Source organism: Esox lucius, chromosome 15, assembly GCF_011004845.1.
Source record: "Esox lucius isolate fEsoLuc1 chromosome 15, fEsoLuc1.pri, whole genome shotgun sequence".
Lineage (NCBI taxonomy): Eukaryota > Metazoa > Chordata > Actinopteri > Esociformes > Esocidae > Esox > Esox lucius.
The window spans coordinates 3324635-3342321 of record NC_047583.1 but is presented as its reverse complement, the minus strand read 5'-3'; the positions used below and the strand labels follow the sequence as shown (position 1 = coordinate 3342321).

General features: G+C 44.6%; 1 protein-coding gene across 5 annotated transcripts in view; it reads left to right on the top strand.

The window, feature by feature from the left end:
• rps6ka1 (ribosomal protein S6 kinase a, polypeptide 1) overlaps positions 1 to 17687 on the top strand; it is a 63204-nt gene that overhangs the window by 24497 nt on the left and 21020 nt on the right. For 2 of the 5 annotated variants that reach the window (XM_034297486.1, XM_034297484.1), the window contains one exon: positions 15449 to 15502. The exons of 2 other annotated variants lie outside the window; for them this stretch is intronic. In XM_034297486.1, the coding sequence (XP_034153377.1) occupies positions 15449 to 15502 (54 nt within the window). Of the gene's footprint in view, positions 1 to 13911; positions 14060 to 15448; positions 15503 to 17687 lie in introns of those variants that run through there. One more of the 5 variants, XM_034297487.1, reaches the window with a different exon arrangement.

Below are 17687 nucleotides of genomic sequence, written 5' to 3'. Positions count from 1 at the left end.
GCAAACAGAATGAGATGGACCGAAGACTGCGACCTTGGGGTGTGTTCGTTCTGTCAAACGATGTTTCAGTTTCAAACCGTTGAGTCAGAGTTTGCCAGTTCACACTCTGGTGCGTCACTCCCCGTTTTGTCAGAATGAATCTGACGAGCTTGCCGTAATATGTCTAGTTTTTACAGGTCGAATAAATGTTTTCCAACGGACAGAACAGGACAGGGATGTTTTTGTTTATTTTCCTTACGTTCAATATTTTCTATGAGAAGTCTTATCAACTGTTGGTCCTTGGAAAAAGCTCCATTCTCTGCATTTTCTTTCTCGAAGCCAAGTGTTTTCAGTCTTTCTCTAAAGGCTGTGGATTCCTCGCTACTAAATTCAGGCCTTTGTGCGCTACCTGTCCCTGAACAAAGCACTTTGAATCATCTGCTGTCCCTCTCTACATGCCTGGGTTTGTACCTGTGCTCAAAGCTAGCCCAAGGCTACATATACAGACGCTGACAGACCCAGTGAAAGCCTTGTTGCACAAGCACTAAGGCATCTGACGTTAAAAGAGAAAATATCCTTTAACGTTCGCCACGCGGAGGAGATGTTATGTTCGGCTTATTTAATACCACTGACTTTCGTTGATCGCCAGCACAGAACACATGGCTATTGATTATGGGTGGAGAGACGCGATTTAAATTCACAACCGCAATACGCTCAACATTATGAAGTGACTCCCTAGTATTGTGTATTTCTTATAGTAATCTCTGGCTTATCCTAATGCGTTGTTTAAACTCTGTTCGCTTGTTTTCTGTGGAGGACACTCGACTCTACGATGACTAGCATTAGCAGTCACTGGCCAGAGGACGTCGTTTTTTTGTCGTTACGTTTTTAATTTAAACCTTTTCCTATTCCGGAACGTTAGCAAATTCATCCGTGGTGTCTGCGAACCGTTGTGATTGGTTCACTCAAGTGAACGTCCTCGGTCTGGGCCTTAAAGATAACTAGTTAGAACATGACTTACCTCGCCCGCCGAGCTAAGTCATGACGCAGAAGTCACCTGCCATGTCAGCTGAAACCATATTGGTTCCTCCCGTACCAAGCCAACTGGCTTTTGATCACGGCTGAAAGCTTATTGGTTCCTCCCGTACCAAGCTAACTGGCTTTTGATCACAGCTGAAAGCTTATTGGTTCCTCTTGCAACGTCATGCAGCATGTGGGCTGTTGATTACATCAGAGCCGTGTGATAAAACCTACTCCGTGTTCTCGCCAAGCGCCATCGGTCAGGCCTTAGCCGACATTGAGCAAATGAGAAAAGGCACTGGGGCTTGAAGATGCCCTTTCTCTCTCTCTCTCTCTGTCCAATCTCTCCATTTGTTCCCCTCCTATCTGGTATAGTAATTCATCAGTGTCTTTTAGAAGGGCAGATAATGAGGGACTTATTTAATTGTGGAAGGAAGAGAACAGTTGTCCTTTAGTAGAGGGCCTTAGTACTTATGTCAGAGTTTGAGTTTCACTGAAAACTTGTCAGCTTAAGGACTCTGTTTAAAGGACATCGACATAGCTTTTAAATTGTTCGCTGTCAGAAGCATTGTGATTTAATGGAATAAATATATAAATAAGAGAGGCCAAATCAACCCCTTAAAAAACATATTTGGCAATGCAGTGGCCTTGACAATGCAATGCTGAATGAGAACTATATTGCAGAACCAGATGGAACTAGAACTCATAAAATAACTAGATTTTTGAAATGCTTTCTTTCTGTCAAGGAAATGAAAATGAAATGTATTTTCTTTTGCCCTCCCTTCCGGCTGCTTAGTCTTTGAACAACATCTTGTCATGGAAAATGTCTCTGCACTTCTAGTCGGAAAAGATTACTTAAGCAGAGTGGAACTAAGTGATCTCTGGCTCTGTGAACCCAAAGAGAGCATCTACAGTAACTGAATGACCCCCGTCCATCAATCCATGCCTCTGGGGTTATTTAATGCCGACTCATATGAAGCACCAGTCAGTGCTTGGAGTTAACTGAATCGTGACCCAGCCGCAAATTAAACCGCACCGCAGGGCTTTGGAAAGCAAGAGAAATGGCTCTTCAGGATGTGCAGTAACGGACCAGCGTCTGCCCTAATTGCCTCCGCGGGGCCTTGGTGGGTCTGTTTTACTCCAGGTCTGGTTTAAGGATTGACTGTACGTGGTCTTTGTGTGGTTTCGCTGATTTGCGATGATCGCGCCGTAGGCCCTGACGTGCGGCCCTGTCGAAGTTTGGTAGGCAGCAGGACAGGCTGTGGCTTTGGTGCTGTCGGCGCTCTGCGGCAGATCTGGAGACGGACCAGCTGAGCGTGGTTTACTGTCTAATTAGCTGCCTGGTTCCAAGAGGGCACTAAATTACCAAGTGCTTATTTCTTCTGCTGAATGCCTGGATTCAAATGATACCGGTTTCCTTTCAAATGCTCTGAGGCCCTGATTGAGCCCAGCTGCATGGCCAGGCCAGGTGTAGCATTTCGGGACTGTCCCATGGTTCTGCCATAGGTGAGCCGGGTCAAGCTGAGCTGAACCATTTGATTCCGTGTGTCTTCCCCTGTTCCCTGGCTGGCTCCGCCCTGCAGCATACCATTTGGCTGGGATTGGGTCTCCATGTCAGATCATAGTTTACGTGCGTTGTGTTACTCACATCCAATACAACAGCAATGGGCTCCAGCATCTGACTGTAATTGAGCTGTCAGTCCCTGTGTCACTGGGTCCGTGCAGCACGAGAAACCAATCCCATTCAAACCAATTCAACCGCTGGATTTCATTGCCCTCTTCAGATTTCACAGTCTTGTGTTATTATGCTGTTGTTCTCCCATCCTATACCCAATGCATATATAGCAAAAACATATATTTTAATCTTGCACCTTCCCTTTTAATGTAGTCATGCTGACAGGGGTCTGCAGTCAGTGCTCTAAATCCATGCCTTCATTCAGAGAATATGTTGACAAATTAAATTATTAATGATTGATACATGGTGTGTGTGTTCAGATTTGAAGCTCTCGTAGTCTCCACTCTTTTCTTACTCTCTCTAGCTTCCATCCTTCCCTTCATCCATTTATCCATCTGCTTCACAACGACGGGTTGTCATGGTTACTGCATCGTTTTTCCCCTCCGTTCCTCAATGGTCTTAGACATTTCTTTTACCCCTCCCCCTGTAGGTTTCGTGGGGGTTTCCCTCCCTCATTCATATTATCTCTGTGATTCAGTCTCTCGCACACTCGTCCCGGGGTGGGGGGGGCTGTTCTAATGCAAAAATGAAAAAAAAAAAATGGATGCATTTCCTATCCCTGTCAATCAACACATCCGATGACGAACAAACCACATGCCGAGGCGGCCATAACCTATTATGCATCTATCATCAAGCTACACCAAACAGTTGAGAGGAATGGGGACTGATCGTAGTAGAAATGAGGAATCTTTCCTTTATCTTTTTCTTGTCACATGGGTCTCATCTGTATGGTGAATGTCAGGTTTCTTGTCACTTGGGTCTCATCCCATCATGTCTATTATATATTAAATGGGTGTTTTCCTCATCTGCCACAAAATTATCTTTGAAACAACTTCATAGTAGTAATAAAAACTATTTTAAAATTGAGTGGGGATGCATTTTGTTCTAAGTTTCTATGACCCTTACAGCATGAGCCATCACATCAGGGAGGGAGTGTTTAGTTGGCGTGCTCGTCTGTAAACCAACTGAATGCGTACAAGTAGCCCTCGAGTTTTGCGGCGCCGCTGAGAATGTTACGTTAATGCACCACTCAACAATGCATTCGTTTTTGGCGGAGAAGTGTGAAGGCCGGAGTGTCACTCAGATGAATGTGGGCATCAGGTGTGTCGTGTCTTTGTGGCCTTGAGCTGGAGCACACTCGCGCTGTGAGAGGAGGCCTGGTTCAGCACAGCTTGCTTCAGCTCCTTCTACCCTCATTCTGTCCGGTATGGTCAGGCTCAGCAGGCCTCCGATCGATGTCTTCACGTTAGCTATCTAGTTAGCGCTTGCTGCTAAATCTGTCTGGGGGTTTCTTGCCTGCAGCTTCCGTCTTAGTCATCCACAGCCCCATTCGTGTGCTTCGGTATCTTTCATTTCTTCTGAAGTTTTATTAAGCATTTTTTATTTTATCTTATGATTGATATACAAGGGCGTGGCCCTAGGAAAGTGACCTTTTGACCTGGAATCCGGGGGGTCGACGCCCAAGTCCACGCCCCACTGTAGGATGCCTACTTGGTCTATAGTAGGTCAATGTACCTCCTTTCAGATCAGCCCCTTTGTATGGGTGGGGAGGAGAAGCTCCTCTTGTTCCTCTGTAGTCCATGACCTTGGTCTATAGTAGGTCAATGTACCTCCTTTCAGATCAGCCCCTTTGTATGGGTGGGGAGGAGAAGCTCCTCTTGTTCCTCTGTAGTCCATGACCTTGAGGCACACACGAGTTCCAAGTGGAGGCCAGCAGAGTGGGCAAGTAACTGGAGAACTTGGGAAGCTGGAACCACAGACGGGCCGCTCGCTGTGAAACGCAGGCCAAAGAGTCGCCCGGTCCTCGGCCTCGGGCCTGGATAACCGGCTCCGCTGTCGGTGCCACGTGGAGGTAGTGTGTGAAAAGCATGGTGCTGTCCCAAATGGCACCCTATTCCTCAGAGTGCACTGCTTCTGGTCAGATGTGTTGTATGCAGGTCAGGGCTGCACGATGTATCGTTTCAGGATCGACGTGATGTACGAATCCCCAATAGTCACATCGCAGAACGTTTGATTTAGTACGTTAAACATATCAGTCTACAATATATATATGTTTCAAATGGAAAACCAGCATTATATCTGTCTGATATAAGGTCATTTACTCTGGTTTATAGGTTATTGGATACACAGTTTATAATTTTTATTGTTGTTATTATTTTAAACATGGTTCGTTGCTGCACTTATTTGACATGCAGGCTCTGCTTGCACGTGATGAAACGATGAGCGAGGAACAGGTAAAAAAGGCAGACATTTTGAATTTGGTTGCAAAAAGAAATGCATCGTCAATTATATGGAAATATTTCAGCTACAGACAGGATGATGTTGACCCAAAACAGATACTTTGTCGAGAGTGGCTTGCAATTGTTGCCACAACACGAGGCAACTCGACCAATTTGTTCGATCATTTAAGGCGGCACCACAAATCTTCGTATGACGAGTGCAAAGCATCTTAATGCTGTCCAAAGGCAAAACGGATAACAAAGAGGGTTTTAAAAACATTATCCAATCGCTTGACAAGCGGTATGTAATGCCATCACGCAACTATTTTTGTCAAGTTGCCATCCCAGAGTTGTACGGGAAATGTAAGGCACAAGTTGAAACAGAGCTGTCACAAGTGTAATATTATACAGCAACAACGGACTTGTGGTCCAGCCGGACAACGGAGCCCTACATAAGTCTGACCGTACACTTTATTAATGAGGACTTCCACCTGAAAAGTCACTGTTTGCAAACTGCATTTTTCCCAGAGGATCATAAAAGTGAGAAGCTTTAGCTGATTGGGGCCTAGATGAGTCTTCAAGTCTGTATTACAACAGACAACGTCGTGAACATGGTGAAGGCTGCCGCTCTGAACAAGTGGACCAGATTGCAGTGCTTTGGACACAGACTGCATCTTGCAGTTGGTAAGTTATGCCCAATTGTGCATTCTATGGCATTCTATTGCTATACTATTACTGTTACATATTATTACCTAACAACCTGTTCTGAAATATAACAATTTTCATAAGTTCCATATATTTTTATTGTAGAGGATGGGTCTGGGGAGGAATGTAGCATACAGACTGTCAGGTTGATAGCCAAAGCTCTGAATGCCAGGGCTGATATCCTATGGCATTAATGTTTCATATCTATATATCTCTGCTATCTTTGTTTAAATGTTGCATTTGTTTACAATAACAAACAATGGAATTAAATGCCCCTATTTTTTGGGTTATCATTAAGTAAAATAGTTAGTGCTAAACTCATGAAATATAAGTTGAATGTTTTTTATTATAGGTTTTTAAAACCTAAAGAAAGCATGCTGTAACTCTAAATTGTATCTGTAAATAACTAATTGTGTAATAATTTGCTAAACAGTTTAATGATTTTTTTTGTATAAATAATTTATTAAAGTAATAATAAGTACTTTATTTTTGTCTTTGTTTTTTCCCTTAGAAAATGCAGTGAAAAGGGATGGACGCATTGACCGTGCTGCAGGTGTCTGTAAGAAGCTGGTGTGTCACTTTTCTCACAGCTGGAAGGACAGAAGCGCTCTTGAAAGAGTCCAGAAGGAACTCAATCTACCTTCACATTCCCTCATATCAGAAAGCCAAACAAGATGGGGTTCCAGACAGAAGATGATCAGCAGGATACTAGAGCAGCAGAAGGCTTTAACTCAGGTCCTGTCTGAGGACAGGAAGACACGGCATCTAATTCTAACCTGACAAGATATGGATGTCCTGGAATCTGTCAGTGAGTCACTGGGCCCACTGCTGGACTTCACAGATGCACTCTCAGGAGAAGACTGTGTTTGTGTCTCTTATGTGAAGCCAGTTCTTCGACTCTTCTTCGACACTTCAGTGCTGCTAATACAAGAGGGAGACACAGACTTGACCAAGACCTTGAAAAATGAGATGTTGCACCACATCAACGAGAAAAATAGAGATGAAGCTACTCAGGAGCTGCTAGATGTGGCTTCTTGTTTGGACCCCCGGTTCAAGATGGACTTCATCAGTGAAGAAAACAAGCCCCAAGTCAAGGCCAGAGAGGCATCAGAAATGATGGAATGCCAGGAGGAGACGTCAAGCAGCAGCACTGAAGTGGAGCCTGAAGTTGCTGATACGTCCCAGGCAAAGAAAGCCAAGAAGTCCTTGGGAAGTTTCTTTAAACAGAGTGGAGCTGCAGCTCTCTCTGACCCACAAGGATGCTGTGGAAGCAGAATTAAACAACTACCTGCTAACACCTTCCATAGACAAAGAGGAAGATCTACTTGAATGGTGGAAAACACATAGCGTAAGCTTTCCACATCTGTCCAAGCTTGCCCACAAGTATCTATCCATTCCCGCTACAAGTTCCCCCTCAGAGAGGCTTTTCAGTACAAGTGGCAACATTGTCACTTGCCAACGGTCATGTCCGAAGTCTGTAATGGTGAATAGACTGGTATTCTTGGCCAAAAACCTTCAAGTTTGAGTGAGCAATGTATACATGCCTGAAGTCAAGTTATTATATTTGAATAGAATTTAGATTTACTACATTATTCTACAGTTGTGAATATTTATTATTACTAGGTACTCTTTTTAGAAAGAAGCCGATTAAATTAAACTTTTCAACTGTATAAAATCTGGTATTTGTCTAGCCATGATGATCAATACTGTTTCCCTTTGGCACTGTTGCTAAGAAAGGTTTATTTTAAAAACAAAAGTTTTTGAAATACAATCGTTCTGTGTTATTTGTTATTCATGTTAAGTTCATTAGTATTTATTAGTTAGGTTTTGCTTTTATTCTTACAAATTATTAGTATTATAAACACTTTTGTTTTTGTAAACCACTCAGGATGGGTGTATGCCTGCTCATTTTCATTTTACAAATGGTTTAAATTAAAAGATTTGTTTCTATTTTCAAAAAGGAGGTTTGTAATTTAATTTGTAATATAATAAAATGTTAAGTGACTTTGATTTGATTTTGTCATTCACATTAATTCCCTATTGTAATGATGAAACTTCCTCTGTAGAGAATGCTCTGTTTTAACCTGGTTGGAGTACTGAGATAAATCCTCCTGTAATCTCCTGGATCCCTTATAGACACCACACCTCTTCATTCACAAATGAGCCCCTTTATTTGAGGGTAAGCAACATGCATTATTAATAACATAACATGTTAGATCATTTACTTTAGCCTGAATTGATATGAGTATTACATGAATACAGTAGAACCATGGTGAATTAAACAGTGTATTAATTAATATAATAAATTAAACTACCTAAAATAAGTCAAGTCATTTTCAGTTCGTGAAGATGCGGTGACATAATCACCCAAATAATTCTAGAATTAATTAATTATTCTCAAATCGAACTTTTCAATCCTCTGGTGAAGGCATCCTGTTTTTTTCATATCGCAATATATATCGCAGAAAAACAAAATATTGCAATGTCCGTTATTTCCAGTATCGTGCAACCCTCATTTTTGGAGCCAGTGAGGCGGAGAATGTCAAGCGCCACTCGAGTAGAACAGGGTGGGCTGGCTGGTTAAATATTTGTTCTGTATCTCTGTGGGCGTGTCTTTCTACTAGGCTGGGTCAAAGGAACCGAGATCCAGCGTTCTGTGTTTGTGTGTAGAGGCCGGTCGTTAATGGAATTTGGAGAGGCATTCTTTTAGGGAGTACGAGTTTGATTCTGGTATGAAGCAGCTGGTCTCTGGACTCTTCCATGTGGTTAAATTTGTGTGTGTGTGTGTGTGTGTGTGTGTGTGTGTGTCGTGCTTTGTCATCCTCGTGCTCGACCACAATATCCTTTCAACATTTCCGCTGCAGTCAGCCTCAATCCCAGCTGAGCTTTGGGGATGATTTCATAGTTTATGTTACACAACATCCCCCTTTGCTATCGACCCATCCAGTTCCTCCACTACACATTATACACCCCTGCTGTCCAGCCCTTCCTCTGGGCGTAACACCCCCGCCGTCCAGCCCTTCCTCTGGGCGTAACACCCCCGCCGTCCAGCCCTTCCTCTGGGCGTAACACCCCCGCCGTCCAGCCCTTCCTCTGGGCGTAACACCCCCGCCGTCCAGCCCTTCCTCTGGGCGTAACACCCCCGCCGTCCAGCCCTTCCTCTGGGCGTAACACCCCCGCCGTCCAGCCCTTCCTCTGGGCGTAACACCCCCGCCGTCCAGCCCTTCCTCTGGGCGTAACACCCCCGCCGTCCAGCCCTTCCTCTGGGCGTAACACCCCCGCCGTCCAGCCCTTCCTCTGGGCGTAACACCCCCGCCGTCCAGCCCTTCCTCTGGGCGTTACACCCCCACCGTCCAGCCCTTCCTCTGGGCGTCACACCCCCGCCGTCCTGGGTAATGTTACAGTTGTATATTCTTACCACCGTTGTCTGGGACCGTTAATATGACCCATGCTAAATGCTTCTGCTATCAACCAACACTATTAACACTTAACACTATTAATACTATTAATGGCTATTAGCCACATTTATTCCTTTGTAAAAATAAAAAACTAAACTGTAGCCCGTTCACCATAAAGGGGTAATCCACCCCCTTAGGATCTCACCAAACTGACAGAAGTTGTTTTATCGGTGGGTAAAATAACTTTTCTTCACCGCGATTTAACTTCATAGGGGTCTGTCTGTGAAATCAGGAAATGGTCTCGTAACGTGACAAAGCTGTACTGTGGTCCGTGGTGATGGCGTCGTAACGTGACAAAGCTGTACTCTGGTCCGTGGTGATGGCGTCGTAACGTGACAAAGCTGTCCTCTGGTCCGTGGTGATGGCGTCGTAACGTGACAAAGCTGTCCTTTGGTCCGTGGTGATGGCGTCGTAACGTGACAAAGCTGTCCTCTGGTCCGTGGTGATGGCGTCGTAACGTGACAAAGCTGTCCTCTGGTCCGTGGTGATGGCGTCGTAACGTGACAAAGCTGTCCTCTACACCGAGAACTGATCTTGCAAAATGTGACACAATTTCAGAAAACAAATTCACCCTTATTTGACCAGGTATATTGGCAGACATGTAGTGCTGTACTTTGTCTTGTACAATGAGTACCTGGGGGAGAAGTTGCAGGGGAGAGAAAGTGCCTAAAGGTAATCAAGAGTAGAGCACATTTTCGTTTTTTCACTGTAGGCCCTCCACCCCATCTCCCCATGACGAGGACACACCATCTCACTTTCCCTTTAACAGTCTCATGCTCTCCCATCCTTCCTGTCATCTTCCCATCTGTCTTCATCTCACCCTGACTCCTACATCAGTGTCTTATTTTGGATGTCCTAGATTAACCTTGTCCCCAGGCTATTGCGCCCAGCCCTGAGTAAGTCTGACACAACAACTATTAAAATGTGGCCTTGCGCTTACACTTCACTACACACGTTACTCTGCCTTGCCATCAGCGTTTTATCATTGTGTGACGCTCCACCTTCTACATCAGAAACCAAATTATATTTTCTGAAATGTTTTCATGCACACGATGGAATACATATGCGCATCAAGACTGAAACCTTGCTGATTTTTGAGCTGGGATGCTGCAGTCGGACACAACGCCACACGGACAGTGTAGCAGCTTTCACTGACTAGAATGGAGGTGTTTCCTCGATGGCTAAAGGGTGATCGTGACACCCGGACGCCAATGGTTGTGTTGTTGCTGTGTAAAACATCTTTTGACTGTAGTTAATCGAAATGCTGCGAGGCATAACTCCAAATGGTATTTCTGACAATGGATTATGTAAACAAAGTTCAGAAACACTTGTCATTTACATCCCGTGTAGCCGGAGTTTCCCCATTTCATCACAGAAGAGGTGTTCTGTTCATTAGCCAGCTGATGGTACATTTGTTTTCACAATGAACATGTTTTAATTCAAGCGTGTTCATTGTTGAAGTATAAACTGCCTTGTTCTGACAGCAGCCACAGCAGTATGGAGACACCTCAGCTGTCACATCTAACTTACTGGCAAACAAAGGCCAAGTTTGACTCTTTGTTCCAACAAAACTTTCCACAGATTTTGGGCGGAACTCTCTGGAGCCGAGATCGGTTCTAGATGGATGGGACTATCCGGAGGTGGGCCTTGTTGAGCTGGAACACCAGAAACATGTTCATACTTGGGCTAAGCTGCACCTATCTGTCTTAATATGCTTTGCTGTCTCCGAGCCTCTGGAGTGTTGCAGTGGATAGAGAATATAACTACACTGCCCCCCTGTGGTTCCAATTAAGCATTACCGTGTACTGTGTACCTCAGTGGGTAAGGTTTCATGAACTGGTTGGTTTCGTGCAGTTCCATCTCTCTAAACAGTAGGCGTGTACAATTTCAGGACCAGATGTTTCTTTGTTTTTTTTTTACCAAGCATTTATTCCTGCCTGCTGACGTGCATGCCCCCACCGTTGACAGTCGGTCAGCTAGAAACATCCCCAGATGTACTCAAAGCTATCAAAAGTATATCCGACGGCTGCTAACAATCGTTTTAGCGATTCGTCGCTGGATTTACGGATTTTAGCTCCTTGCCCAATCTCTCATCTCCCCGGAACTCCACGCACGCGTCTTCTAGTCGTAGCAACAGTAACTATGGGGCAGAACGTGCGGACAGTAGCGGCGAATCCGCATTCGGAACGCACGTGATTGACGCAGATCGTAGGGACAGAACGCTTGTACGTCAGGAGTCCCAGAAACTGCAGGGGGAGAAAAAAATATCGTTGTCCCGGTGCCTGATTACACGTTCTGCGCATTGTGGCAGCTGCTGGAACGTGTCCATTTGGGAGAGGTTGGATTAAATGCACAAGTCATTTTTGTCGCGCATTGTGTGGATTTGGCAAATATCCCGTTTCTCTGTTTGGTCTACAATTGTTCATTGTTGCTCATATAACACGCCTGCATCAAATAAGGACTGATCTCATATTAAAGTACACAATTTTGGCCAATAATGACTGGTCTTTTAAATTAGCATGCCTTTGTGTACTTACGTTTATTTGAACTGTAACTGTATTCTATACATTCAGTTATTACACGATGTCTAACATCGTTTTTGAGAAGAGATGTTGTCTGTGTCCAAGATCGAAGTCTACAGGCAACTGCACATTGACTGCTCTACAAATTACTGTGCATTGTAAATGACAGCATAAAATCTGTAGACCATTAAATCACCATTTACCCATGATACTTTGCAGTTCCGATCCCCTGGAACACAACCATTAATCTAGAGTAGACTTGTAGAGTAGACATAGACCATGCCAGTTGTTAGTTTTTTTACAGTCAACAGTAGCAAAGTAAAAAATGTAAGCTATTGGATATAACATCCACTGAATACATAATTGATATATATATATATTTTTTCCTATCTACTGGGTGTAGTTAAACCACTACCATGCATTTGTGTTCTTATAAATAAAACATTTTAACCTGTCAAAAATAAAATGTGTATCTTGGGCATCTTTGCACTGAGGCTATATACTTCACCAGAGGTGTTGGGAATTCGTTACATGTCAAATCAATCTAATTAGCCAATGACGATTGCAGCAGATAACACATATGGAGTAATAATGGAATGGGGTTTCCCAGTATTGATTACCCACCAGTATTGTGATTGGCTGTTATATTTGCTTATAGATTTCATCCCCAATTATTTTTCTCAATGGGTTATGTTTTTTTTCTTATTTTAAAATGGCACCCTTGACTCCACTGTGCTCCATGCAGCCTAGTCTGCCCTTGAAGGTGCCAAGTCAAAATCAACCAATGAAAGGATTTGGAATGACCTTTTCCTCTGCCGGGCCTGACCATAGGTGAGGTAAAGCCATTCTATATGGAAGAGGATTGGGTAACTCTCATGGGAAGTTATTGCCCTGTAATATGGCTTCCTGATTGCAGCTGACAATGAAATGGAGACTGGTATTCACTGACTGAAGAAATCAAAGTTAGTTCATTGTAATTGTAAAGAACTTGCCAGACAATGATTAGAAAAATTCACTGGCACTTTAGCTACCAATAGAAAGTGTCTCACGCAGACTTCTCTGAAATTGTTCAGTGATTCAGCAACACTGCCTGTGTGTTGTAAGTACTTCCTGTGTATTGGTGAATGCGAGCAGAGAAAGTGTCAAGTCTTCCTTCTCTTGCAGACGTTCACTCCCGGCTAAACCTGTGGCTTAACTTCATTTTGGACAATTTTCCTCTGAGTAACTGTAGCGGGACCAGACACTGACAGAGTAGCTCAGAAAGATCCTATTAAACCACGTCGCGATACCAGCTCTGAATCTGTGGTGGGTCCTCCCTGTCCACTGGTACCTTGTGAAGCCTGTTGTTCCTTCCTGCTGCCTAGCAACACAACACAGGAGCTGACATTTCTACAGAATCCTCTCTGACTTCCTTCCTCTTTTATCACCATGGTGTTCTTAAGCCAAGGCCGTCATGAAAGACAACATGCTGAACGAATGTCTGCAGTGACATTTGACCAAGCTGACTTAGTGATTTCTAAATTTGCTACTATAGAGAGGAACCAGAAATCTTTGAAATTATAGTAGCCAGTGGCATTATTGGTGAAGTCAGGACATTTTCTGATCTTGACTAATAAAAGTGGATATAATTGTGGTTTGGGTTTAAGGTTTGGAGTGTGTTTATAACGAGGATTTGAATTAGGGTCAAGAATTAGTGATTAGGTTAAGGGTTCGGGTAAACTGTCTTCATTTTAGAAAAAGGATTAAAGATTGGGGTTAAGGTCAGTTCTAGTGTTAAGGGGATTAATGATTGGGGTAAAGGTCAGTTCTAGTGTTAAGGGGATTAATGATTGGGGTTAAGGTCAGTTCTAGTGTTGAGGGGATTAATGATTGGGGTTAAGGTCAGTTCTAGTGTTAAGAAGAATATATCTTTTTTTGAATACATTTTGGTCCAGGAAAGTGTGAGAGTGTGTTGCATTGTGTGTGTGGGTTTGTCTGTGCAAATGTCTGCTACATTGTGTGTGGGCGTTACACGGTGGGCGTTACACGGTGGGCGTTACACGGTGGGCGTTACACGGTGGGCGTTACACGGTGGGCGTTACACGGTGGGTGTGAGGATGTCTCCGTGTGTTACATGTGGTTTCTCTTTCTGGTCGCGTGACTCAGTTTAAGAAATGTGGCTTCCTTAGGAAGTGTCTGTTTCCCCTGTCTTCTAAGCAGAGAAGCAACAGTTACATGCTCTATGTATTTCCCCATATGTCTGTCTGTGTGGGTGTGTGTGTGTGTGGGGGTGTGTGTGGGTGTGAGATTAGCTTTTTGATCCACTGATTGTCACAGCGTCTGCGAGTTCTGTCAAAGTCAAACTGTGTGACATGGGAAGCTCCAGTCGACAGGATGTGGAGGCACATATTTCGCACCAAACCGGTTTTCCACGGGCTCCAGGCAAGTCTCTCAACGTGTGTGTGTGTGTGTGTGTTTGTGTCTTTCTGTCTATGGGTTTGTTAGGGGCTGTCCGGGTGGGTGCTGGTGGTCAGAGAGAAAATATGAAGAGTTGTGTGAGGAAATGGGTCTCCCCTCTTGAGAGACGTGTGGGTTCAGTGAAGTGCAGAATCTCGTGGTGTCTTTATGGTTGGAGAACCTCCTCTGACCCTGACCATACAGAGTCCTGTCATGATGGACTTGGACTCGAAGACCAGGCATGGTGACATTTGGAGCGATGGCCTCTGGCAAATCTAGCAGCTTGGTTTACACCGAGATGCCTGAGCAATTAGCACCTCGTACCGATCAGTGATGTCGCGTTCACCCTACCCAGCAGTAGACGATCAGTTTGGTGCACGCACAAGAAATACCCCCTTCTTGCTCTTGTAGACTTTTACTAGTTTTCACTAGATTTCTTCGCCTGTTTTCTAATTGGCTCAGCGCTGGTGTGTATCGATTAGTGATTCACCAAGACGAAGCGCTAAGTGCTTGCCTCTAGCCGTGGGTGGTCATCAAAACGAAGCATGAGGTGAGTTAGCAATTGGTCGTAAGACTAGCGCCAAGTGGTCTCAAGGTCTGTCACAGCCTTACGACTACTGACACCTTCTAAAACTCTCTGGTCTCTATGCTGTCTAACGATGAGGCCGGCATTGCCCTGGTCAGTAAAGACACTGCTGTAGCTTCGTCAGGCTGGCCTCAATCTAACCAAGGATGTTACTACAACTGGATAACTGTAAATTGGGGGTCTTGGAGTTAACACTAATCATGTGGCCCAGTTCAGGGTCTTGTTCTGTTGCCAAACCTGAAGATATGTACAAGACCCAGCAGTGTGAGAGTGCTCTCGCTTGGTTTGATTAACAGCTGGATCTGTCAGTGTATATGTTTTGATTAGAGCTAAATGCTTTAGTTGTCTTACCTGTGATTGTGTTTTATTGTGTGGCCTTTGTGATTAGCACAGTTCCCGTATTCCCATGAAGAGCTAGAATTAGTGAGTCAGGTTAAATGCATTAATTTACAGCTTCCAGGGACCGACCAAAAGGGAGCTACACTCACTGATAGCTTTACAGAGTGCACGTGTGTGTAAGCCAGTGTGCGTGAGGCTTAGTTTGTGGTGTCATCATTCACCCAGTGGAACAGAGAAGAGGAAGGTAGCCTGGCTTCCTGCCCGTTTGTGTTGAAACCAACCCCTGTCCATCCTGTTTATCGGACCATGTGGCTCATGTCCATGTCAGTTACTCATAGAAGAGTCAAATGAATGAAAGCCAAATAGCCTTATAGAAGGCTAACCCAGTGTCTTTATGAATCACCAAACCAAACCTGACCCCCTTTCTGCTTCTGATGCCTCCTAAACAGGACAGGTCCCATATTACCTGGGTAGAGAAAGACTTTGCCGGTATTAATACCAAGGTAAGATCATTCCTCCTTCAGGAGCCTTTCCGAACGCTATGTTTTGCTGGGGATCTGAGCAGCCTCTACTATGCTTGTCTAACTGAAAACTGGAGTGCTAATGCATTTCACTCTGTCTCTGTGCTTTGCTTCAGAAAATAGTGTTTCCACATACGTGCTGTCTTTACAGAGTCATGGTGTAGTGGAGACACAGCGGTCACATGCAGTGTTCCCCACCAGAGACTCAGGGTTCATTCCCAGCATCTCCTGTTAAAAGCTGTGTACTTTCAGCTTTAAAATGACACCAATTTCAAGCTTGAATGAAGTCCACAATTTTTCTGTGTGTTTGTATAAAATAATCCTCCACCCAAAAATATAAATGTTTTTGTTGATATGCTATTAATCTAACTTGGTGCTTGTCTTCTTGCTGCTCACATCTTCAAAGCCTGTCAAGCCAGAGGAGGTTTGCTCTCTCCAACTTGGATGGGCCTTCAGCTACATACATTCTCACCTGAGACTCCCTGGGCACAGAAACAAGTGACCCTCCCCATACTCAGAATCATAATTAATGAGTGCTTAATTTGTGGACGCCGGAAGAAACAGTAAGGGGAAGTGGTTGAGCAGAGAGGCTCCAAGCTGTCAAAGGTTATTGAATTAACTGGGTGTCAAAAACTGTTTTCTGACGTTGCATACAGAGAAGATCTGGAGGTTTCTGTCTGGTCATTTCACATGGCTGAAGTATATTCATTTTAATACTCCACATATGGTCAAATTGTCAGCCTTCAGTGGCAAACAGAGAATCTACGGTGTCTCAGACAGGATGTTTAGTGATGTGAAGGTCCCCTCAGAGACTGGGTGTTTGTATCAATGTGAAGGTCCCCTCAGAGACTGGGTGTTTGTATCAATGTGAAGGTCCCCTCAGAGACTGGGTGTTTGTATCAATGTGAAGGTCCCCTCAGAGACTGGGTGTTTGTAGCTATGTGAAGGTCCCCTCAGAGACTGGGTGTTTGTATCAATGTGAAGGTCCCCTCAGAGACTGGGTGTTTGTGGCTATGTGAAGGTCCCCTCAGAGACTGGGTGTTTGTAGCTATGTGAAGGTCCCCTCAGAGACTGGGTGTTTGTAGCTATGTGAAGGTCCCCTCAGAGACTGGGTGTTTGTATCAATGTGAAGGTCTCCTCAGAGACTGGGTGTTTGTAGCTATGTGAAGGTCCCCTCTTAGACTGGGTGTTTGTAGCTATGTGAAGGTGCCCTCAGAGACGGGGTGTTTGTAGCTATGTGAAGGTCCCCTCAGAGACTGGGTGTTTGTAGCTATGTGAAGGTCCCCTCAGAGACTGGGTGTTTGTATCAATGTGAAGGTCCCCTCAGAGACTGGGTGTTTGTAGCTATGTGAAGGTCCCCTCTTAGACTGGGTGTTTGTAGCTATGTGAAGGTCCCCTCAGAGACTGGGTGTTTGTAGCTATGTGAAGGTCCCCTCAGAGACTGGGTGTTTGTAGCTATGTGAAGGTCCCCTCAGAGACTGGGTGTTTGTAGCTATGTGAAGGTCCCCTCAGAGACTGGGTGTTTGTATCAATGTGAAGGTCCCCTCAGAGACTGGGTGTTTGTAGCTATGTGAAGGTCCCCTCAGAGTCTGGGTGTTTGTAGCTATGTGAAGGTCCCCTCAGAGTCTGGGTGTTTGTAGCTATGTGAAGGTGCCCTCAGAGACGGGGTGTTTGTAACTATGTGAAGGTCCCCTCAGAGACTGGGTGTTTGTAGCTATGTGAAGGTCCCCTCTTAGACTGGGTGTTTGTAGCTATGTGAAGGTCCCCTCAGAGACTGGGTGTTTGTAGCTATGTGAAGGTGCCCTCAGAGACGGGGTGTTTGTAACTATGTGAAGGTCCCCTCAGAGACTGGGTGTTTGTAGCTATGTGAAGGTCCCCTCAGAGACGGGGTGTTTGTAACTATGTGAAGGTCCCCTCAGAGACTGGGTATTTGTATCAATGTGAAGGTCCCCTCAGAGACTGGGTGTTTGTAGCTATGTGAAGGTCCCCTCAGAGCCTGGGTGTTTGTATCAATGTGAAGGTCCCCTCAGAGACTGGGTGTTTGTAGCTATGTGAAGGTCCCCTCAGAGACTGGGTGTTTGTATCAATGTGAAGGTCCCCTCAGAGACTGGGTGTTTGTGGCTATGTGAAGGTCCCCTCAGAGACTGGGTGTTTGTAGCTATGTGAA